The 24,193-nt window shown below is 39.6% G+C and overlaps 1 protein-coding gene across 1 annotated transcript in view; it reads left to right on the forward strand.

The window, feature by feature from the left end:
- The window catches only part of NKAIN3 (sodium/potassium transporting ATPase interacting 3), a 518,578-nt gene that overhangs the window by 371,776 nt on the left and 122,609 nt on the right, over nt 1-24,193 (forward strand). Inside the window, 1 exon segment of the mRNA XM_032609360.1 lies at nt 3,518-3,715. Within this exon segment, the coding sequence (XP_032465251.1) occupies nt 3,518-3,715 (198 nt within the window).

Here is a 24,193-nt window from a genome sequence, read left to right on the forward strand (position 1 = left end):
TCTCCTGTTGGCCTGGACATGCTCTGTCTCTCCAGGCTGTCCTCACACCTCCCAAACCCTTCATGTTTCTTCTCTCTCTCCTTGCTTTCTTCCTCCTTGTTTTACAAACTGTCCCTTGGTAATCACATACGCTTGCATAAATACAAATACCGTTATCCATATCTCTTAAATTCTAAGGACAATGGCAAAGACATCAGTTGTCAATTTTCTTAACCATGGTGTGCTTAAATTCTCAGATAATATTCTAATTCCAAGAAATGGAAAAGAAATGACATTTGAGAGACTCAATTATTTTTAAGGTTACTTTGTTGACCTATGGTTTAGCACTAACCCGTGTGTTTGAAAACTACATGCTTTGATATGATAGCCAAAATGTCAACAAAATAAATGAACTTCTGCATTTATTTATTTACTTTTTCTTTATTAAAAGATCGTAGTTTTCTGAGTTGCATTTCCTTTGACGTGCCTGACATAGGAAATTGAGTTTATTATGTGTTAAGGTGTTTTTTAATGTTTGAAATCTAACTACTGAAGGAGATAGAAATCAGACACAAACTTGTGATAAAATGTTATACCAAATTTAGGAGGTCTAAACTTTAAGTATAATTTGATGCTATTGATTTTCTCATTCAAATTTTAATAGTCATTGCAAAGAATAGAACAGTTTATAAATATGTTGTAGTGCCAACAAATCAAGTGAGAACTGCACTGAGAGATTTCTGTGAGTGTAAGAAATATGTATCATTATTTCATAAATTCACTTTTCTTTTATTTGGGTACTATAAATTTCAGTCAAAGTCATACTGAAAGGAACTTACAGTCCTGCAATAGAAAAGGCCACTAGGTAAGAATGCGTAAAGAATAGAAATTGCTATGGATTTTGAGATCATACTAGTTTATCCTGAACCTAATGAATTCTATTAAAATTGGAAATAATCGTTTTTCTGTAGTGACCAAGACTAACTATAAGAGATTAAATCTGCTGGCCAGGAAAGGGAGCAGCTTGCAGTTTGCCTGTAGGTCAATTGCTTTGTATGAAACTGAATTCACTTGCGAAAGCAATTATATTTTTCTATAATATTTTCCCTCTAGAGGGTAACTGCAAATGATACATGTAGCCAACCAACAACCAAAAAAAAAAAAAAAGATGATGTATAATGTTTTATTATCCATAAAAGTCTGTAACTGTGAAGGTAACTGAATGATATGTGCAGCAAACCATAACCAAAAAAAAACAAACAAAAAAGATAGAAAATGTTTTATTATTGATCTAATCAGAGGCATACTTATAATGGTGCTTGAATTACTTGAGTTGAGGAGAATCTAAAACTGTGAAGTAACTGCCTACCAGCCTAAACTGGAAATGTTTCTTACCTTGCAATATGGGTACCACATACAGCAGGGAGTAACAGCAGATGAGGGGTTCCCACGCTGGTTGTATTCAGTCCCAGACACCTCGAAGTTCAAGAACTTTCCATTTCACACCAGCTTCCCCTAAGTTTTCCGAGTTCCCAATTTTGGTACTTAGGAGTGTCCTGTGCCACTGAGATGGGGACTTGTCCTCCGAGGGACACTGGGATGCACAGATGTGCATCATTTGTGCTGCACCATCGGTGGGTGGCCCCTGGGCGGCTGAGCAAAAGCCACGTGTGGTGTCCACTCAACAGGTCCCCCTGGCACCAGTGAGAACACACTTGCGTGGAGTGGAGGCTGGGAAATGGACCTGCTCCTGCGTCCTCGGCTCCCTTGCTGATCCACTGTCCCCGGTCCACGGCCTACAGTCCACAGGCGCCCTTGCCATCTCTCCATCATCACACCTCCTCCTTCCTGCTCCACACGGGCAGCTGTAATCTTTAGCTTATCTGGGAGTCAAGATTCTTGTTCCTCATCTATTCTTTTCAAACTATTGTTTATGACAAAAACGTTATAGCCTTAGTTCTTCATGGCTGACACTGCAGATACTAAGGGGCATCTCTTGAGAATTAAACACCTGTACTGGTGTTTCTCTTTAGAGCTCTGAAAGCCTATTTTGATATGTAAAAGTCAAGGATTGCCTTCTTTGTTCTTTGCTCAGCTGTAGTGGCATTTTTTGGAAACAATTTGGGAGGAGGGATCTAGCTCCCTTCAGGGTATGAGGAATTGTAAGGGGTTGGGCGGGGGAACATAGTCGGTAATGGGATAACATCACGTCACAGCTAAAAGTACAGATTGCATAGGGTCAAGTCTGGATCTACCACTACATAGGCAGTTCATTTAATTTATTTATTAACGAAGTTGGGCAATTTATTTTGCCTTTCTTTCCTCACCTGTTTTAGTTTTGTTTTGTTGTTGTTTTATGATCGTTATACAACAAATACTACAAACCTGGTGTCTTAAACAACAGAAATTTATATTCTCATAGCTTATTTTCAGACTTCGGGCCGAAGTCTGAAACTCGGTTTCACTGGGCTGAAATCAAGATGTTGGCAGGGCCGCACTCCTTCTGGAGTTTTAGGGAGAATCCTTTCTCGTCTCTTCCAGCTTTTGGTGGCGGCCAACATTCCTGGACTTGTGGCCACATCACTCCAAGCTCTGCCTCTGTGGTCACACTGTCCTTCTATTCCTCCTTGTGTCTGTCTACTCTCCCTCTGACTCCCTCTTATAAGGAGACATATGATTGTCTTTAGGGCCCATCAGATAATCCAGGATAATACCCCCATCTCATGACCCTTAATGCAATCACATCTGCAAAGTCCTTTTCTTGCCATATAAGGTAAAATCCACAGGTTCCAGGGAGTAGGACATAAATGTATTTTGGGGAGACCATTATTCAGCCTACTGTAAGTTAGGATGATGATAGTACGTGCAAGAACACATAGCGTGTGACAAGTGCTCAGAACAATGCCTAGCAGGCAAAAAATCTCTCAATAGGACTTCCCTGGTGGCGCAGTGGTTGAGAGTCCGCCTGCCGATGCAGGGGACGCGGGTTCGTGCCCCGGTCCGGGAGGATCTCACATGCCGCGGAGCGGCTGGGCCCGTGAGCCATGGCCGCTGAGCCTGCGCGTCCGGAGCCTGTGCTCCGCAACGGGAGAGGCCACAACAGTGAGAGGCCCGTGTACCGCAAAAAAAAAAAAAAAATCAATAAATGTTAACACATGATGGTGATGCCAATGGCAATGGAGCAACAAGAAAATACAGAAGAAAATTTCAATGTGGACAATATAATTTTTAAATAAACATAGGAACTTTTAAATAAACATGTCATCTCTGGAATTTTGATGTGTGCTAACCTTGAAATGTTATTATTCAAAGAATTATATCACCACATTGAATAACTATAACCGATGTGAAAAATGAGCTATTTCATTTAGCCATATGATACATGTCGCCATTGTTAACTTTGTCTTTTGTCACTTTTTACTTGAAATTTAAATCATTTCAACAATTTCATTCATCCTGAATTCTTCCTAAAGTGAAAATCAAAGATATGATGGGATATGATTGTCTCCTTTTGCTCTCTTATCTCCTTATATCCTAGGATACAGATCTAATGACATTCAACATCTCTGTGCACCGGTCGTGGTGGCGGGAACACGGGCCTGGCTGTGTCCGAAGAGTGCTGCCCCCGTCATCCCACGGCATGATGGACGATTACACGTATGTCTCCGTCACTGGCTGCATCGTCGACTTCCAGTACCTGGAGGTCATCCACAGTGCCATCCAAATACTACTCTCTGTAAGTATCACGTTTGTCCGATCAGGACTCTCTTTAATGGCATTTTACATCTAAACTTTCCATCCATACCCCCCCACCAGTAGATAATGCCGTAGATAAGCACACAGAGAACATCCTTTAAACAATGGAAATAGCAGCGATGATGCTAACGGTAGTTATGCTTAATGGCAGGTGACATCTTTTTCCTCTTGGTATCCAGACACTTTGTTTTTAGAACCAGTTAGTTGCTGTAGTTTCTAACTTGAGATACAATCCCCACAATTCAGTGGAATAGTACCACCATCCCCTAGAAGTGGTGAATTGCCCATTCACTACTGTGGGCTCTTCTCCTAATATACTTCTACTGCTGCAACTACTTCTAATGCATTCTTTTATTAAGTCATGTTAGTTCCAAAGAAAGAAGGATGAAAATACACCGGATGTCTTTCTCAATCTAATAAACCTCATATTTCAAATAATTACTTCTTAAGAAAACAAATTCCTCCAGAGAGTCCTACACATTTTAGTGCCTGAAATTGGTTGTGAGGATACAGTTCCATATAGAGAAACAGAGAGGCAGTGGTTTGATTGGACCACAGAAGGCTTATGTGCTAGGAATTCCTTAAAGACGTTTTCTTTCCACCAGACTGTCCCAGCCACAGTTTGATCACGCTGTGGAGTGGAATTAATTTAAGATATATACCATCTTCAAGAATGCTGTTTCTTTGAGATCCAACAAGGACTTGGCATTTTGTTTGAGTCAATATACAATAAAGCCGTTCTCACAACACTTTTCACATGAACCAACCATCTCAGTTCTTCTATCCAGCTGGTTAGAGTTAGAGTCAGAATGAGAAAGACAGGCTCAATAATAAATAAATAGATGACAGAAGTACGAGAGGTGTATGTCAATGAAGAATGTACCTTGGAATTATTTCCAGAAAGAACTTTAGGAGTCCCTGCTAACACTTACTGTATCTGTTATCTACTGCTGTGTAACAAACTGCTCCAAACTGTAATTACTTAAAACAGTATCAGTGTGTTGCTTAGAGTCCTGTGGCTCAGGAATTTGGGCAAGGCTCAGTTGGATTGCTCTGTTTCACATGGTACTAGCCAGGTCACTCACGTTAACCTTCCACCAGGAGCTCTGCTGTGGTTAGAATATTCTAGAAGTCCTCACTTATATGTCTGGTGCTGGCTGTTGACCCACATTCTCCTCCACATGGCTTCTCTTTTTGAAGAAAACTTGACAGACTTTCTTGCAGCCAGGCTGCTGGGTCCCAAAAAGAGAAGCCCAACATGCAAGCGTTTAATCAAGCCTCTACTTGAGAGTAATGTCTCCTGTTGTCCCATTGGCTATAGAAAGTCATGTGACCAAGCCCAGTATCGTTGTGGGAGGGGCCTCTAGAAAAGTGAGAGTATCAGGAGACATGGCTCATTTGGAGCCACCAATGTAGCAGTCTTACCCGCCTTTACATAATTTATTAACTATTGTTCTTTAACCTGCATATGTCAAGGTTTAAAATAGTGTTTTAGAGCATATTTGAATTATAATTTTCTAGAAAGACTAAAGACTAGAATAAAATACTTCAAAGATCTTTTAGTGTTCTAGTTCAATGAAAGGCAAATTCTACCCTAAATTCAAAGAGGTTGGACCGCAATGCTAAGGAATTTTCTTTCAGAAATGTAACAGGGGATCTGATTATTCTTGGTTTCTATATGCTGTCACTTGTCAATATATGTTTATCAATCTTTCCCTATTCTCTGGTCTTTCTTTACTCTCCTGGCAGTTACATATGAAATTGTGGCAAGCTGTATATGTTTAAATCTCTGAATTTAACAAAAAACACGGAGGCAAATTTTCTTTTAAAATGTTTCAGTCTATTTTAAGGTAAAAGAATACTCTATCGTCAGGTCCTAGGCTCTAAATGTTCTTATTAAATTTTGTAACACTGAAACATTTTTCTAGAATCCTTCATGTGTGAACAGATTCCCCTCCTTTAAAAAAAATTCATAGAAAATTGCTAACCCATTTTGTGGCATGATGGCATGATTTCCAAGTTTTTAGAATGCAGTAGAATGCTGTAGAATCAAAAAGTCATTTCTCCATAGCAACTCCAATTCAAATGAACAGCAAGGTGAAAGTATTTCTATGATAAGAAGCCGAACTAACATTAAAAGCCTACTTTAGAGAAACGTACAAAATAAAGTGTATGTTGCCACCTATAAGTACTTGTCACTTACAAATTAATTCCTCAGCACATTTGTTTGGTGAACGGTTGAGAGCTGTCCACCTGCATACACACCTGCATACAGTCCTCATTACCTTGTTCAGCCTTCCAGCAGTAAAAATATAAGTTGCTGATCTCTGACTTTTCTTGTATAATATACCTGCCAGACAAGATTTTCAATATTTTTTCTTTTTATGTTAAGATGAAATATATCCTGACTTTGTTTCACAGCGATCAAATTATGTATTATTGTTGTGGTTGATTGCATATAATTTTCTTTTATTTTCCACTTATTTCATACGAATATGTCTACAATGATCAGAACTGTGATTTTTAAAAAATCTGATGATATGGGAATACTTCCTGTATCTCAGCGTCTGCTGAGATGCTTAGCATGTGCTGAGATGTCTTATTAGTGGAAAAAGTAACAGTTGCAAGATTTAACAGCCCCTGCATGGGCAACAACGAAGCAAACAGGCGAAGGGCTTTAAGATGAGGCAGGGTCCCAGAGGCCCTGCTGCCCCAGGGGTTACCCCTATAATTGCTGAAGGCCCAGGAATATCTAGAAGGACACAGGGAGGGGCCGGCAAGGGCAGCCAGGATGGTGGAGAGGGGTTTCAGGGCAGCAGTTCTCTGGCAAGTTGAGAGGGAAGTGTTTGAGGGACTTACCCGCGGATACAGCTCTGATAGTGGACACCACCTGTATGATTGTCCCGCCTAACAGCAGGGCTTGGAACTGGAAGAAACGAAATCCCAGTCATAAGCATTCAACAGGAAATGTGTACAAGCTTGATGGAAACAGACAAAAACAGCAGAGTTCAGAAAGAAGGGATAGGGTCCCTTAGAGCATCCACACCCCACTCAGCTCTCCCCGAGGCCTCCTGCCAATTGTGAGCGACACCAAGTTGAAGATCAAGTGGAATCCCAGGAAAGGCTGTGGACAGTTTGAGGGGAGGGGCACGTTTCATTTAGGAGGGGATGATGCCAACATCTTCAAAGGCAACAGCCGGGATCAAGGCTGCGGGATCTCCACCTCACCTGAAGCATGGCCAGTGATCTCCTGAGTATCAGTCTCCCCGCCCCAGCTCTGCCCCGCCCAGTGTCACGCCTGCACTTAGCTCCTGGAGACATGATGCGAAAGTGCAGATGTGATTACTCACTTTCCTTCTGATCACCTTCGGTGATTTCCGTCACCTTGGAGGTGAAATCCGAATTTGCACCTTGTCAGCTGAGGCCCTCACGACCTGCCCCTGCCTGATTCCCACCCTGGTCTCCTGACCCTCCCGGACAGGAGCCCAGCCGCCACCCATGCAGAGTGTGACCTGTTGGCAGGCGAGCCTGCAGCCCGGCCTGCGGCACTCTGCTGGGAATGGGTCCTCCCCGCCGAGCTCTTCATCCACCTGCCACGGTCCACAAGTAGACATCTTTCCTCCAAAAGTTCCAGGATATGTTAATTTAGTTTTTTTAAATAGACAATACATTCACTTAATTCAGAAACATAAAAATGTGTACGGTGAAAATCCTCCCTCCTTCCCTGGTGTCCCCATTTGCCTGGGGCCCCCATCTCTGCTCCGCATCGGGCAACCCACCCCGTTTTGTCTTGTTTGTTTGTTGAGTGTCATGCGTATGACTCCAAAGTGTCTTTAGGCAAATATAAGAAAATGTGACTCTATATTCTTATCTGCACCTCACAAAAAACAGCATATGATATGCATTCTTCTGAGACTTTCCATTTTTTTACTTATTATATATTTTGGAGCTGTTTCCATATCAACGCATCAGTGTTTCATTGTTTATTTATTTTTTTTCATTGTTTATTTTAATGGTCCCCTATTGATGGACGTTTGGATCGCTAACTCACCTAAATATAATGATTTTGGATATATATAACATACAATATATCTAACATAATATATAGTATAATACAATCTCAATTGTGTATTATAATTATGTATTTTATAATTTATTACACACATGTTATACTAAATAACTGTGCGTGTGTCACTGAGAGCATTTCATCTCATTCATCCCCAGGCTCTACCAGATGGCCTGCCATGTGCACACTGTTTTATAGTCATTGAGTCTCTGGTCTGTCTACCTTCCAGAAAGAAAGTTCCTTGAATGCTGGTATAGTGTCCTTTTTTCCCCTGTTCATTTCCGTGGTCCCAGTCACTAGCAGAGTGACAGCACTAAATATTTAATGAATGAATAAATGACGAATGAACACTTCCTACGTCTGAAGTGGGTAAACACAAAAGGAAGAATCCATTGATCAAAAACTGGCAGGGGTGAACGCACAGACAAAATGCTGGAGCCAGAGAGAAGATTCCCTTCATCTGGCAAATGAAGGGGATGTAGGCAAAATATTCTGCAGTGCTTGGCACGAAGCACTCAATAGCTCTGTGTTGCTAACGGTGCTGTTGTTACTACAGCTGCTCTTTGCCTGTCCCTGCCCTACCCGGGCTGGTCCTTCTTCAAAGACTAGAGGGATACATCCTGGCGATGCTCTATGTATTGAAACCTTAGTTCATTAATCCCGTATCTGACACCTGTTTCCTGCATGAAAAATGTCATTCCTATGATCTTCATGGGACATGAAATCATAAATTTCTATTCTGAGGACTGAACTTTATTTAATATGTATTTTCCTCATTCTGGTTTCCTAGAATTCTTTCCAACCTATGCCTCTCAAGAGCATTTGGCTAACTGAATGTGTTTCAGATTTTTGTGGAAAGTCTCAGAGTCACTACAGTGAAACAAGGTTTGAAGTAACCAGTTAAAGACCAGTTGGAAGCTCCTCAGGGCTCTGATCATAATCCCTTATTCACCCTGTATCCGTAATACCTAGGGCTGTACCCAGCTCAGAGTAAGCCACTCACTCAGAGTTGTCCAGTAAATTGTTGTATAAATTCTCTGCATTTTAGTTTTACAATCCACAGAATGCATGATTTTTAAACGTTGTACATAATTTAATGTGGCTGTGTCTTGATTTTGTTTCACACCATTTGGTAAAGAGAACCTAAACAGAAAATATGCTTGAAAATTATTTCTGATGCAGATGTTTGGATTGGTGAGGGTACCCAGGTGCAGGGAAAAGGAAAGTCAGTCTGGTCCGAGACCATAACTCTACCTTCAAATTCGTTCTTCCGCATCCACGTGTGCTTTATTTTGAGAGTTTAGCTTATCTTTGTTGCTTTGCTCCCATTAAGGAGAGTATCAAAACAGTTTGTGATGAACATTTAAAATTATGTCCACTTAAATTCCAAACACTGTACTGTACATATTTTCAGATCACTTTGGATTCTCACTCTGGAAATGTAACACCACAGATTTAACGAGGAAACATATACAGTATATGAAATTAAATACTACAGCCCAAAACACAGCATTTCCTTTTTCTACGAGAGAATATGGATACAATACTTCTGGTTGCAAAAATCTCCATTATCCTTTAATCTCATTCTGCCATACTATACTTTACACATTTAATTACCAAAAATCTGAACATGAAATCTTAACAAATCTAAAATAAAACAAGTGGCTAAAAGTCATATTTGCATCACATATGACAGACAAAGGGTCATTATCCATAGACCTGATGAAATCTTTTAAATGAATAATAACATACACATTTAATAATTAAGTCTATGAAGAATATGAATAAATGTAATCACAGAGAAAATCCAAATTATAAAGGTATAAAATATGATTATTCTTGCTAGTAACTTGATACATGCAAATTAATTTGAAAAATTATTTCACTAACTTAGCAAATTTTTAAAATAATAACATATAGCATTAATAATAAATTGTTACTTGCTTATTGGAAAAAGCATTCTTTACTGCAAGGACCATTAAATGTCCCTACCTTTTGGCCCTGTAACCTCACTCAATGAAGTTTCTCCCAAGGAAATGATTCAACAGAAACAAAGAGCTACATGCACTATGTTTTTTTTTTTTAATCTTATTTATGCTAGCAAACCTAGCTAGCTATGTCTAAACATATACTGTTAAAGACATAGTACAGCAACTTAACAATGTACTAACATGATAATTAGGTAGTAACAATCATTATGTTAATTTTAAACACCATATATAAGACATGGAAAGGTATTTATGATTTAAATAAGCAATCAAGGAGGAGAGGTAAGATGCAAAAAAAAGATGTAGAATTAAGTGTGTGTTTTCCCCAAAGATGGTTTTACATGTGTATCACATTTTCATTAATAATTCATGTGTTTCATCATTGCATGATTTGTGTAGAAGAGTAGAAGAGGTGTTACGATCGTTTTTCTTAGATGACGAAACATTTGCAAATCTCATAATTTTTTATTTAATTATTTGGAGGCACTCTTAAATCTTCGTTATTACTAGATATTCCATTTCAGTGGACTGCCCAGTTCTGAGGTCAATAGGTCAGTAATAATGAATATGCAACGTAAGGCCTTTTTTAATTTTCAGGATTCATTATTTGTGGGTAAACAGACCCATATACTCATGTTAACTATTAAACAAGATATGTATATTTTAAAGGAACTCATTTTTATAACTAGCAGACAAATCCTAATCTCTAAACCTTTAAAACTCACCTTATCTACATCACTTGAAATTCACCGTATCTACAACTCTTTGGGGCTAATTTTACATATATATAGTCTTGAACCCTCACTGTCAAGATATTTTCATTCATATCTGATAGGTGACAAGTCTCATTCTTTAATGTCTTTGGAGGCTGTCACCATGGTCAGAGCTGGGCATCAGAGGGCCCTGAGAATTGGTTTTCTGTCATGCCTGTGTTCTTTGCATTGTATCTATCTAGTCCCATCATCAGCATTCATCCCTGTTTTCTGTCTTTCATATCAGACATCTTCAGCTTAAAGATAAATTAAAACTCAACAGAGAAGGGTGAACAGTGACATTAGACCACAAGCTATCCCACGGAATCTTTATCCTCAAAAGACTGTGTGAATATCTATTCCATCTGCTTAGAGTAAATAGCACGGTCACAGGAGCGCATAATACTATTGCTAATTCAGTAACATACACTCACACAGTGTAAGAATGCAAGTCAAGAAGTAAGCTTATGAAATAACTTGCAATTGCTATCAACTGTACCCCTCCAAAAATGCAAATATAATTAAAAGTGGGTTTCTTTTAGGTCTTATTTCTGAGTTAACATTTCATTTATTTAACAAACTGTTAGTATGTGCTTGGAGCTGCTCTGAGTGCTTTGCAAATATGAACTCATTTAATGCTCAAAATGACCCAACAAGTAGGTATTATTTTATTCATTTTCAAATGTGAAACTGAGACACACAAAGAGGTTCGCTAATTTGCCCAAAGTCACATAGCCTGCGTGCGAGTGAAGCTGGAGCTGACACCCAGGCATGTGGTCTCCAGGGTGCCTGGTCTTGACCACTTCATTGACCGTCCTCATGACATTGGAAAGAGAACCTTCAATTTCCTTCCTGCCCTTAGCTGAGATTACCGGTAACCTCTCTCAGGGCTGTAAGGCGGGGAATCTCCTGCTGTGCTGATGGGTTTTACATGGCAGTTTTTAAAGTAATAGAGAGCAATTAATAATTATCTCATAGCTAAAAGATTTGTGGAATGAACAGTTCAAAATGTTTCATTTCACTCTGGAAAAACATCTCCTAACCACCTTTTGGTTGTTAAAAAAAAAAATGGAGGATTTCAACACTTATAAAATGCTAAGTATATCAGACTCTTTTATCTTTTTTTTTAGACTCTTTTATCTTGCTTGCTTGCTGGGGCATTCTAGGTGCTAGTTAAGAGGAAGGAAATCATCGTCAACCTCTCCTGCCCTAAATTCTTCCCCCATTCATCCTGTCCCAAATAATCCATTTTTGTAGGAAATGGATGATTTCTGCTCGCATCAAATTTGGGGCAATTTCTGAGCACTACCAAGGAGGATCGAGTATTTAGATCAGTTACTCCTCTGCACAAACTCTGGTCTCCCTATTCAGTTCCAGCCTCAGAAAATGAATCATCAGTTTTTATCTAAAGTTCTGTAAAGGAATCATTTATTGGACCATCAGAATATTGAACAGAGTTTGTGACTGTCGAGGAAGTACTGCCGTGCCAACGACACCGAAAGGGCTTGGCAGACACCTTTATGTTCAGGAACCAGAGTATATCTGGTTAATAAAATTGTTTGGGCTACGGGGCTTCCCTAGTGGCACAGTGGTTGAGAGTCCGCCTGCCAATGCAGGGAACACGGGTTCGTGCCCCAGTCCGGGAAAATCCCACATGCCGCGGAGCGGCTGGGCCCGTGAGCCATGGCCGCTGAGCCTGCGCGTCCAGAGCCTGTGCTCCGCAACGGGAGAGGCCACAACAGTCAGAGGCCCGTGTACCACAAAAAAAAAAAAAAAAAAATTGTTTGGGTTTGAAAGTGTCTGTTTGGTGAACTGTGATTTTAAGTCATTTCTTTCTCAGTATTCATGTCTATGCAGTTTATGTTCTCTTTCTTTGAAATGTGCATACATTTTTGAAGGCTTTATTGAAATACAATTCACATACCATGCAATTCACCCATTTCAAGCATACAATTCAGTAGTTTTCAGTATATTCACAGATCTGTGCAACCATCACCATAGTCAATTTTAGAAGATATTCATCACCTGAAAAAAAACTATACCCTTTGACTATCACTACCTATCCCAACCCTAAGCAACAACTAATCTACTTTCTATCTCTTTAGGTGTGCCTATTCTAGACATTCCATATAAATGAAATCATATAATATGTGTTTTTTTTGTTGTCTGGCTTCTTTTATTTAGCATGTTTTCAAGGTTCATCCATGTAGCATGTATCAGAATTTCATTTCTTTTTATGGCTGAAAAATATTCTATCATATAGTTACTTTTAATACTTCTATCTGTTATAGATACATGTACAATATTTAGCAAAAATTTCAGATTTACAATTCATATGTAGAAGGCCCTCACCTGCCTACTGATAAAACGCTAAGTGGAACTTAGGCAATTCACCATCTATTTTGTCTACATATATATCCTTGTTTTGGAAACATCTGAGTTTCAGATAGCAATTCTCAGCGCTTAGATGTTTGGTCTTACATAAATCTAACACAGCACTAATGTTGTCTATCACTTGTACATGGCATCTATGGGTTTGAGCAACTTAAAACACGCAAACATTTAAAATTCATATCCTCTTATACCATAACATTCTCCTTAATAGTATGTGTATGACTGGATTTTATTCTGTATGTTAATCAGTCATCACAGACATACATGTTTCCAACCACAGATTTTCAAATGATCGTGATTATCCCAGACATGTTTGCATGTCTTCATAAATTATTACTGCTCTACTAGTTTCAAATAATCTGCCAAACATTGATTATTAAATGCAAAAGTGAGTTATGACGTTTGGTAGACGTAAATACGATTTTATCAGAGCAACGTAAAGCTTAATTAGAAATCATATCTAGCACAAAACCATTAATACAGGAAATCTGAGTTATGTTTAATAATTAATCAAGGCAAACATTGTGACTGTAGGCTTATCGGGAAATTAGAAACCAGAAAGGTAATTTTAGTAATGCTTTACTTAGGGTAATTTAATGTCATTCAGATGTTGGCAGAGGTTTCCTCTTTAGCCCTAGGTAGGAATAATTATTGGGTTGAAAAAAAGCAGTTTCCATAATAACAAAAGTTAATTCAAAAACATTTACCCTTTTCCTTTAGAAGATCAAATTGCATATAAATTCGATAAAGAAAATCTTATGTCAGTTTTTGTATTCTTTCTAAATGAAAACAGGCAGTGTATCGTTCATTCAAAAAAACATACCCAGGAAGCCCCTACGTTATACAAAGCACTTGCTAGGAGCTTTGGGCATGAGAGGAGGGATCTGAATTTCAAGGACATCCGAAATGAGTTACTGGTGGGCTTACAGTAGCTTTCATTCATGCCACCACAGGGAGAATTAAGAATTCTGAAAATTAATTACCTCGAGATACATAAAAACAATATATTAAAGCATACCACAAAGTGCAAAAATGGAGACATTCAGGAAAGAAAAAAAAAAGCGGTAGGTTGGTTGTCCTAATGAGAAGGTAGAGAAACTCCCTCTGGAGTTCACAATCCCAGGAAACAGAGCTGCCTTGGCCAAAGAGAGGTCCAGACATGCAGGGGTTTTGATTGATTCTTATTACAACTGGTCAAAGGCAAGCTCAGAAGAAACCAAGGTTCAGAGTTCCCATGGCTGCAGCTGAATCCTACAACAAAGAGAACCTTTGGTGACTTCTCACATTTGTTCCAGACAGAAGGAGCAGCGTTAAGCAGGGAAATGAAATAAGAAGCCAGGGGAGCGGTGGGTAGTTCACTTTGACTTGAGAAAAGAGGATGTGCACGGATGCAGTGGCTTAAGTTGGAAAGGAACTTTCGGGTGAGGAATTTGAATGCCAAGTTAAGGCTTTGGGACTTTACCCTAAGTGAAATCAAGCTATTTTGGGCTTACAGGCAGGTCATGACTTACACACAACTCTGAACTAGGGAGGCTATTCTGATAGTCGTGTGTAGGATGGATCACATCCGCAGGAACACATATCAGGGTAGTCCATCATAGTCTGGACCCGTATGTCCCAGAGTGTCCTTGGAACACCTGTCCGACAAACTGAACCTTGAGAAAGATTCCATGGTGACGTAAGTTTGACTGATGTCATGTTATGTCCACTCCTTGGAGATTCACAGTGAAAATGAGCATATTAAAGTTTGAGAAATCCTGCTGTTTAAAAAAAAAAAAAAAAAAAAAAACAGTCATGGGGCTTCCCTGGTGGCGCAGTGGTTGAGAATCCGCCTGCCAGTGCAGGGGACATGGGTTCAATCCCTGGTCCTGGAAGATCCCACATGCTGCAGAACAACTGAGCCCCGTGCACTACAACTACTAAGCCTGCGCTCTAGAGCCCACGAGCCACAACTACTGAGGCCGTGTGCTGCAACTACTGAAGCCTGCATGCCTGGAGCCCGTGCTCTGCAACAAGAGAAGCCACTGCAGCGAGAAGCCCACGCACCGCAGCGAAGAGTGGCCCCCACTCATCACAACTAGAGAAAGCCCGTGCAAAGACCCAACACAGCCAAAAATAAATAAATAAAATAAATAAATTTATTTTTTAAAAAAATCATGAAAAACAAAGACTTGAGGGACTCTTCCAGATTAAAGAAGACTGAGGAAACATGACAATGAAATGAAACGTGTGATACTAGACCAAAATAAAAAAGATCTTTGTGGGACACTTGGAAATTGAGTAAAGTCTATGGATTAGACAATAGTGTTGGACCAATGTTAAATTTCCTGGTGTCTATCCCTGTACTGTGGCTATGTATTAAGATGCTAACATTTGAAGAATCAGGGTGAAGGGTATACGGGAATTCTGTGGATAATTGTTTTCAATTTTTCTGTAAGTCTGAAATTATTTCAAAATGAAACTAAACACGTTTTTTAATCGAGAAAACTACTGCATTCCCAAACAATTTTCTAAAGGAAACACTTTGGGAAATACTGGCTTAAGGGAAAGTTAGGAAGTGACAGTAAGAATGGAAATCAAAGGATAGATTTAAAAAACATTACTGAGACTTGGCAGTGACGGGAGGCAAAGGAGATAAACCCCAAGAGGGCAGAGGGGTCTGCATCCACATGGCAGCTGGGGGAAGAGCTGCTTTGACAGAGAGAACAAGCAAGTTTAGATCTGGACACATGCTGAATCCTGACTCTATTCTTGCTTTTAACATTTTTAAGTTACATCTGTATTTTTAAAACCTAATTACCTGTTGAGGTAAGGAACTACCCTCTCTTGCTCGTTCAATCAGTATAGCCTCCCCATGGCAATAAGTGACTGGGGATGAAAAATTAGAGACAAAATTATCCAAAAGAATTCACAAGAATCCCAATATGTATGAATTTTTGAAAACATGGACTTATTTTGTAGCATTCAGGACTAAACAATAGTAGTCATTTTGTTAAGGTTGTCGGCATTCTCCACTTAAAATATGGTCCCTGGAAAGTTCTAAGAAGGCTCCTCAGATTTTAACACTCTAGTATCATTAGTAAATACATGATCGTTCACATTCATTTTTCTACAGATTGTAAAACAATACAAGCAGAAGGTGATTTTTTTTTAACTTATATTCTCTTTACCCAGCAGTCAGAAACATCTCCAAGCCAAATAACAGATGAATAGTGAAAATAGCAGCTTGTGGCCAAAGCATCAAGATTATTGTCTGAATTTTTAGCTTTCATATACATGTTTATTTTTGTGAAAACCTATCAGTATAATGCCTTGCAAATTTAATTATACAGAACCTTCGGGGAATAGATTGTTCTGAAAATCTAAACACGGGAACTGTTTTTAGTGTTGAAACTTTCTAAATTTTAACGTTTAATTTAGTCAAGGCGGGGACCCATTGAATACTCTTCTTCAAGGGGGTATCATAATGAGAAATGTGCTTAAGGAAGGTGAATTAGGTTGTAGCCTTGAGTTCGGGAGACACAGAGCTGGGAGGACAGCCGTGCAGGCAGCTGAGAGATAAAGAAGCCTGAGCTAGAATAGAGTGAGGCCAATGACACTAAAGAAACAGAAGGGGTGGGGGAGGGAAGGAGTGGGAGTTTGGGATTAGCAGATGTAAGCTATTATACAGAGAGTGGATAAACAACAAGGTCCTACTGTAGAGCAGAGGGGACTGTATTCAATATCCTGTGATAAACCATAACGGAAAAGAATATTTAGAAAAAAGAATGTCTATATGTATATAACTGGGTCACTTTGCTGCACAGCAGAGATTAGCACAACATTGTAAGTCACCTATACTTCAATTAAAAAAATGAAATCATTTAAAAAAAAAAGAAACAGAAGGGAGAGAGATCAAGTCAGGAGAACTTGGTCACTGATTAGATAAGAAAGCAATAGAAAGGGAAATCCCAAAGATAACACTCAGATTTTGAACCCAATTGACAAGTAAAATTGCAATAACATTACAGAAAGAGAGGAATCACGAGTAGAGGCTCATTGGGGGTACATCTAAGTTATTTCATTCAGTATATCACATAATAAAAAAAAACCATGAGTGTGTTTCATTTTAATTTGAGGAGGAAAGTAAAAGAACGTTTCCTGGCAATCAGAAAATCTGGTCAATGCCGGGAAGCATGAAGCCCTGGGGCCTGGTGATGAGGGGAGGGATGGCTGACTGGAAATGGACCAGGTCAGATAGCATTTAGCGCTTTACGGCTACTGTTTTCTACCGTTGCTCACTTTCTAGTTTTGTTTTGTTTTGTTTTTCCTATTTTTCCTAGTAGGTTTGTTCGAGCATAAAAAAGGGAAAACAATTTTTCTTTTTGCTTTTCTTTTTCACCTCAAGAGCTTAGCAACATGCCTTGGACATGACAGGCTCTCAATGTCTTATCGCAAATGACTGGCTTGTAAGACATTCGTACAGGGAAGCCAAGCTAAGCCAGCCGATGGCAGAGACTCGAAAGTCATAGGAAGGAGAAATACACTGCTGTGAAGGGGTGAGTTGGAGTGTGCTGTGCTGTCTGTAATTCACCTTAGCACAGTATAGCATGCGTGCTATGTATGTGTATTAGTGTTACTACACACACTGGGGGCGGGGCTAGAGGCGGTTCTGTCTGGTGGGTTCCCACTTCCAGCACCCTAATCACAGACAGGGTCGACCCTAAACAAAAGCCCACGTGTCAGAGGCAGCTTCCAAAAGCCGTCAGCCTCTCTTCTCTAATCAACACCAGACAGGGTTTATTTAGCATACTTGATAATAGAAATGTTGCTTTATTGGTGAAATGAACGGTTCTCAAGTTATGTGCCTTGGCTAGAAATATTCTTCAAGCACTCATGCTGCTTTGCACACACAGAGCATGTGAGTCTAGTGGCTCTACTGGCCCTACACGCTGGGGAACAGGGCTCTAGAGTGTGGGTTCACACCAGCCCTTTGTTCAGATACTTGAGGAGTCTGCTGCCTGACTTCCCACTCAAAGCAAGGCTGCATCTTTGCTGCTAGAATATTGTCGGAAGCAGCTTTTCAGATGCCCCCCAAAACCAGAAAGCTGGGACTTCATTGAGCTTGCAGAGCAGGTTTTGTGACTGGTTTTATGCTATTTACTAATAAATATTGCTATGTGTGTGGCAGAGTTTGTACTGAGACTTGCTTGCTTTTAGGTAGTAAGTTTGTGAGAGAGAAAAACTTTGGCCCTTGACTTCCTCTAAATATCTATTCAGAAAAACGACTTAGTGACTGTAAATGATCAAATTGGTTTATTCAATACTTATCAGAGAAGGCGTATCCTAGGAAGTGGCATTTGAGCAGAGACACAAAAGAAGTCATTTAAAGTGTGGGTCTAGGAATATTCCAGAGGAAACAGAAAGATTCACATGGCTGGAACTTAGACAATACGGGAGAGAGTGATGAAAGATGAAATCAGAGAAGTTGGTAGAGGTTAAAGATGGTACAGAATTTGAGTTGGATTATAAAATGCTGGGAAGATATTACTGTGTTTCAATCAGGAGAGTGGCATGATCTATATTTAGAAAAGCAATCTGGAGCTGCTTAGAGAATGGACTGGAGGAGAATAAGAGTGGAAGAAAAGAAACTACTTTGTAGGCTCTTACAGCACCTTGCATGGGAGAAGATGATGGCTTGGACTTGGGTGGTAGCAATAGAGATAGAAATGTCTAGATGATGGTTCTTGCAGGAAGAGAAGCAGTGGCTTCTCTTGAGGAAAAGGAAGAAATAAGGATGGAGCTTGGGGTTTGGATTTGAGCCGTGGGGTAGATGATGCTACTAGTTACCGAGATGAGAGAGTCTGGGAATTTTGCTCCACTGGTAAATTTTATCTCTTCTCGACATAAGAAATAATGGGAATCAAACATAGATTTTTAAAAATAGTTTTAATAGAGAAATACTTCCAGAAGTATCACAAGACTTACATAGTCACCCTAAAAGAAGCATCATCTAGAAGTAGAAGTTATGCCTTCTCAGATTAGAAAATCCTGCCGTTCTAATGGTTCACAACTGATTGTCATTTCATAATGACTTAAAGCAATTAGTGCAGTATTAGCCATTCACATTTGACTACAAGTGAAATTGATAGCAAGAAAGCCACGAGGAAGTGGTGTTCTCTATTTAAATTGATTAATGTAAATAGCTCTTTCGTTTAAAATTGGTTTCTATAAAAATCAAGGCAATATTTGCAATCCATAATTATTACTTGGTAGCAAAGATAATCAGGAAGACATGCAGACAATGAAATATGAACAACTAAAATCTTCAGGATACACAACAGCTTTAATTAATCAGTTAAACTAATCCAAATAAATAGAAAACCATGTTGTAAGGCTTGGCTGTAAAGGATTTTAAAGCCAACGATCATAATAAAAGAAATCATAGCTATCATTTACTGGGTGTATACTATGTGCCTGGCATCGTCCTTTGAAGTATTATCTTGTGTAATCTTTTCAAGAGTAATACAAAGTAGACTTTATTATCTCTAATTTACATATGAACATACCAGGACATGAAATAAATATCTAGTCTAATTCCCTGCGGTCAGTGATTGGGGAGAGGGCATCAAACTCGGTTCTGATATATCCCCAAACTACTGTGTTTATTGAGGATACTTTGTTAATACATAAAACAAAAGGCAATATTAATAGAGGTGTATTAATATTAAATATAAGTGTATCATTTAGTATATGCTTTGGAAGGATACTAGAGTTCTAAAGAGTCAATTTGCAAATTTTGCTCATCTGTTTTACAATTTCGTGTAAGTCAAAAGCTTCAGATTATGAGATTTCTGTGTCCGACATCTGTTGGACAGAGGCAAGAAGAGCGGACGTCTATTGTCTTGGCTTGCCAGCTCCCACACCCCCAAGCTTTGATAACAGCACCTCAACTGCTCTGTAGTTAGAGAGCCACACACCCACTCTTGCCCTCTGCATGGGGAAGGTGGGCTCTGGTAGGGCAGGGCTGACCCCAGACCCTCCAGCTCCAGGGTTGGACGTGAGACCCAGGTACTGTCATCAGTATATTCCTCCCCCTGGACCCAGTGATGGGTTCAGAGATAATCATGTGAGGGAAGCTGATCATTGGAACTCAGTTCAACAATTCTCAACTTTTAAGAAATATCAATTCTTTCCTCCAAGACTGCTGAATTAGGAGGGCGTGCATTTGCAGCTGTAGGCAGCCACCGTATGGAGAGGCAAAACTAGCTGTATGAAAGAGGGACACGTACAGAGACAGAAAGAGACAGGCAGATGTAGTCCTGGATCAAGTCATACCCGAACCAGCCCGACCCTGGCTGGCTATTGGCTACTAGACAATTTAAAATCACATATGCAGCTCGCTCTGTATTTCTACTGGCCAGTGCGAATCTGTGGCATCCCTGATGAATGGTGATGCAGCCTCTGCTTGAACATGCAGCTCATTACCTGTCCAGGCAGCTCCATCCATTATTGGACTGCTCTAAGCTTTAAAAATGAATTTTTGCCTGTAGATCCACAATCCATTATGTTGGAACTTGCATCTATTGACACTCGTTCTGCCTCCTGAATATCATAGGGTATCTACTCCCTGTTCACATCCAGCTCTTCTGGTTTGTTACTACAAGATGACTTTCGAACCCATCTCCTACAATCTTTAGGACATCACAGACATTTTTGACTGGTGCTTTGCTGACAGGATCCTGTGTTTGCATCAGCAGCAGTTGCAGGTGTGTTAGCCATGATCCTTTACGCCTAATGCAAACTCTGGCTCCACCTCATCCTTGTGGAGCTACAGGTGAGGTATAGATTTCTGCCTGAGACCTAGGAAGCTCTCCGCCCCATGAGGTGTCATCTGGAAAGAAGCAGAAGTTACGGTCATCCAGCAGGGATGCTTTCCACTCCCCTGAGTTCTATCACGGAACTGGTCTTGGACTTCGGGCTGAGAAGAGGACAGGTGTCAAAAGGGAGTGACAGTTCTGAGTCCACTTTCAGCCCAAAGCAGAGTCTGTTCCCACAGAATCTGCTCCCACCCAGGCCTTGGGAAGGCAGACTGATTGTGACAGTGGATGTGGTGGCTTCTTTGTCATTAGTGTCCATAAAGAAGTATCAAGAAATTTAATATCCTTTTTAAATTAAAATTTTTTTTTAAATTAGGGAGAATGCCACAGATTGCTACTTAAGTGTATCATGAAGTTTAGGTTCTTGGTGCCTGTTTTTACAATCAAATCGAATTCAAATCTTTCAGGATAAAAAGTGGGTTTAAAACACCATTATTGTGTGTGATTTTTAACACATTCAAAGTTTTTTCACCGCAAAGTTGTGAGCACCTGTGATAAATTAGCCTTTTTAGTTGGAATTCCTTTCAGGTCAGGATTTTGACACTCTTGAAAGTAAAAGCACATCTGTATGTCCAAAACCCACTCTTTTTTTTCATTTCTTAATGTTTCAACTTAGATTTCATCACTCACTCTTAGAATCCACTGTTTAGTCCAGTGATCAAATAGAAAATTTTCTTGTCTAGGGAAAGCTTTTTATTGCAAATAAAATTTTAAATGAAAAGATTAAATAAAACAAGTTCAAAAGTTCATGCCAGGCACTAATTAGAGCATCCAGGTTTTGTGGACACAGTAATATGCCCTGATTATCCAGACAAGTAACCGAAGAAGTAATAAATTTTGTGGTGATGAATCCAATTAAAAGTATCAAGAGGGCTTCCCTGGTGGCGCAGTGGTTGAGAATCTGCCTGCGAATGCAGGGGACACGGGTTCGAGCCCTGGTCTGGGAAGATCCCGCATGCCGCGGAGCAACTGGGCCCGTGAGCCACAATTACTGAGCCTGCGCGTCTGGAGCCTGTGCTCCACAGAGAAGAGAGGCAACGATAGTGAGAGGCCCACGGACGGCGATGAAGAGTGGACCCCGCTTGCCACAACTAGAGAAAGCCCTCACACAGAAACGAAGACCCAACACAGCCATAAATTAATTAATTAATTAAAAAAAAAAATTTAAAAACACATTTGTTAAAAAAAAAAAAAAGTATCAAGAGATGCTAAGACATTTCAGTGCCCTTTCAACTCCCATTGTTTCCATTCCTACCAACATGCAAGACTGAAATTCTGTCCACACGATACTCAAAACGTTCAGTTAATTCAGTTCATTCAGCCCAATTAATTCAATATGAAAAAAAAATCACCAATGAATTGACAAGCTAGTTTTTCCAAAAGAGTTGATTCAAACAGTCCCAGTCTAAGAAGCTTTTATAGAGACCATCTAAAAAGCCAGGGCTTCCATCTCAACTCTTTGTTTCCTCAATAAGTCATTGTACTGCCTTCTTCCACGTAAAAAATCACCTTCAGGATCCTATAGTGCCTCTCTTACCCCAGTGCAATGAGCCTTTTCTATGTCATCAAATCCAAAATTTCTAAAATCTCATTGTCTCTAGCCTAGCGAATTAAAAGAGTGCTGGTGATTCCACTAAACAGGTTAGAGATTCAGTCATCCTCTGAAAAGCCTCCTAATTTACATCTCTCCAACCTCCTGCCACAGAGGAAGTGACCACCGAGGTCCCCAGTGACCTTGCTCTGTGTGATAGATGGAGCCTAAGGTGAACCCCAATAATTCTTTCTTTCTATTTATGCCCTTGCATAATCTCCTCCTCTTGCGTGTTTGGACTGAAGTGTATGTTCTAAAATTCGATTGGGGTAATATTTGCACAGCTCTGTGAATATACTAAAACTCACTGAATTGTACACTTTAAATGGGTGAATGGTATGCTGTGGGAATTACATCTCAATAAAGCTGTTTTTTAAAAAGTATCATATACTATGACCAAGGGGGGTTTATGCCAGGAGTGCAAAGCTAGCTAACATATAAATATCCAGTCTTTTCTTGTTTTTCTTTCCTGCTAAAATTAATACTGCAATGAATAGAGATGTTATCATATCTTTAGAGAATTTTTTAGATAATACATCACTCCCTTTTTTAAATTTAAAATCAAACAGGAATATACAATACAGGAAACAGAAAGATAGAAATCTGAATGTGAGCTTTATCCCTCATAAATCCAGTTGAAGAGCATGGCTTTAAATAGGGCAACTAAATGGGCTTTCTGATCCTTGCTTCCCAAATTAGGTACCCTCACAGCTGGACAGTCTGGGCTCCCATGGGACCAGGACTGAATTAAGTGACAGAGAGCAGACAATGCCTGCGTCCTGCAGGAAGGCTGGCTCTCTCGTCCCCACCTCTACATGCCTCAAGAAAGAGAAAAGGGCTGAACTCAAGTGCTCCCACATCACGAGAGAAAATTTAGTCCCTCCAAATGTATGCACAGGAATGGAGATAGACACTACAAATTAAAGGAATTTTGCAGAGTTACCCACACTAGACATATGAAAATCACAATTAAAACTTTCTATGTTTGTGGAATGAATAAATGATTAAGAATAATTGCATTTAACATTATAGTACTGAATCGTTTTTATCCCACCCGAAATAATATATTTTTAAGTACCCTCCATTTTTGTATATTGGGGGAGGGGCAACTTGGAGGTTATTAAGACAATGTAGTAAAGCCCTGCCCCAACCCAGTACTCCTAAGGGATTGCCACCTGTTTCCCAGGGTGGGTGGTATCAAATAGGATCACAGAGATTGGCCAAGTTCTGCCTCATTACTCATCTACTTATATGGAAGGATGCACATTGAATTACTTATTTAAAGGAACATAATCTTTGCTACTGGATCCCATGAGAATTAATTCAACGCTCATCATATCAGTTTTTCATCTGTGGTAGAAAGAAACATACCTGGACTGGAATTCTGTTGCTACCATATCCTGGGTAAACTTTAAGAAGTTCCACTTCTTCATCTGTAAAGATAGTAATGGTGTCTTTTTTATTGGGTAATTGCAAGACTTGGAGATTATACATATAAGGAACCAAGTGCAGTGATTGGCCCATAATATGCATTCAATAAAGTTTAGCTGATAATAATATCACAAGTACCAACATGCCCATAAAGATAAGTTAGCCCAAGATTCACAGGACATATGGAACTTCTCTGAGAAAAGTGTTACATAAATGGTAGGTATTTCATATAATATTATTATACATAGATCATCAAAGATGCTGCCTCTTACTGGAAGCAAAGACAATTAATTAGCTATAGATGATTTAAGTAAGATTTGCTGTGGCAGTGAAAAAAATTTTCATATCAGGACATAAACACAATAATGTATATCCCA

The sequence above is a fragment of the Phocoena sinus genome, chromosome 17 (genome assembly GCF_008692025.1).
Source record: "Phocoena sinus isolate mPhoSin1 chromosome 17, mPhoSin1.pri, whole genome shotgun sequence".
In the NCBI taxonomy this organism is placed as follows: domain Eukaryota; kingdom Metazoa; phylum Chordata; class Mammalia; order Artiodactyla; family Phocoenidae; genus Phocoena; species Phocoena sinus.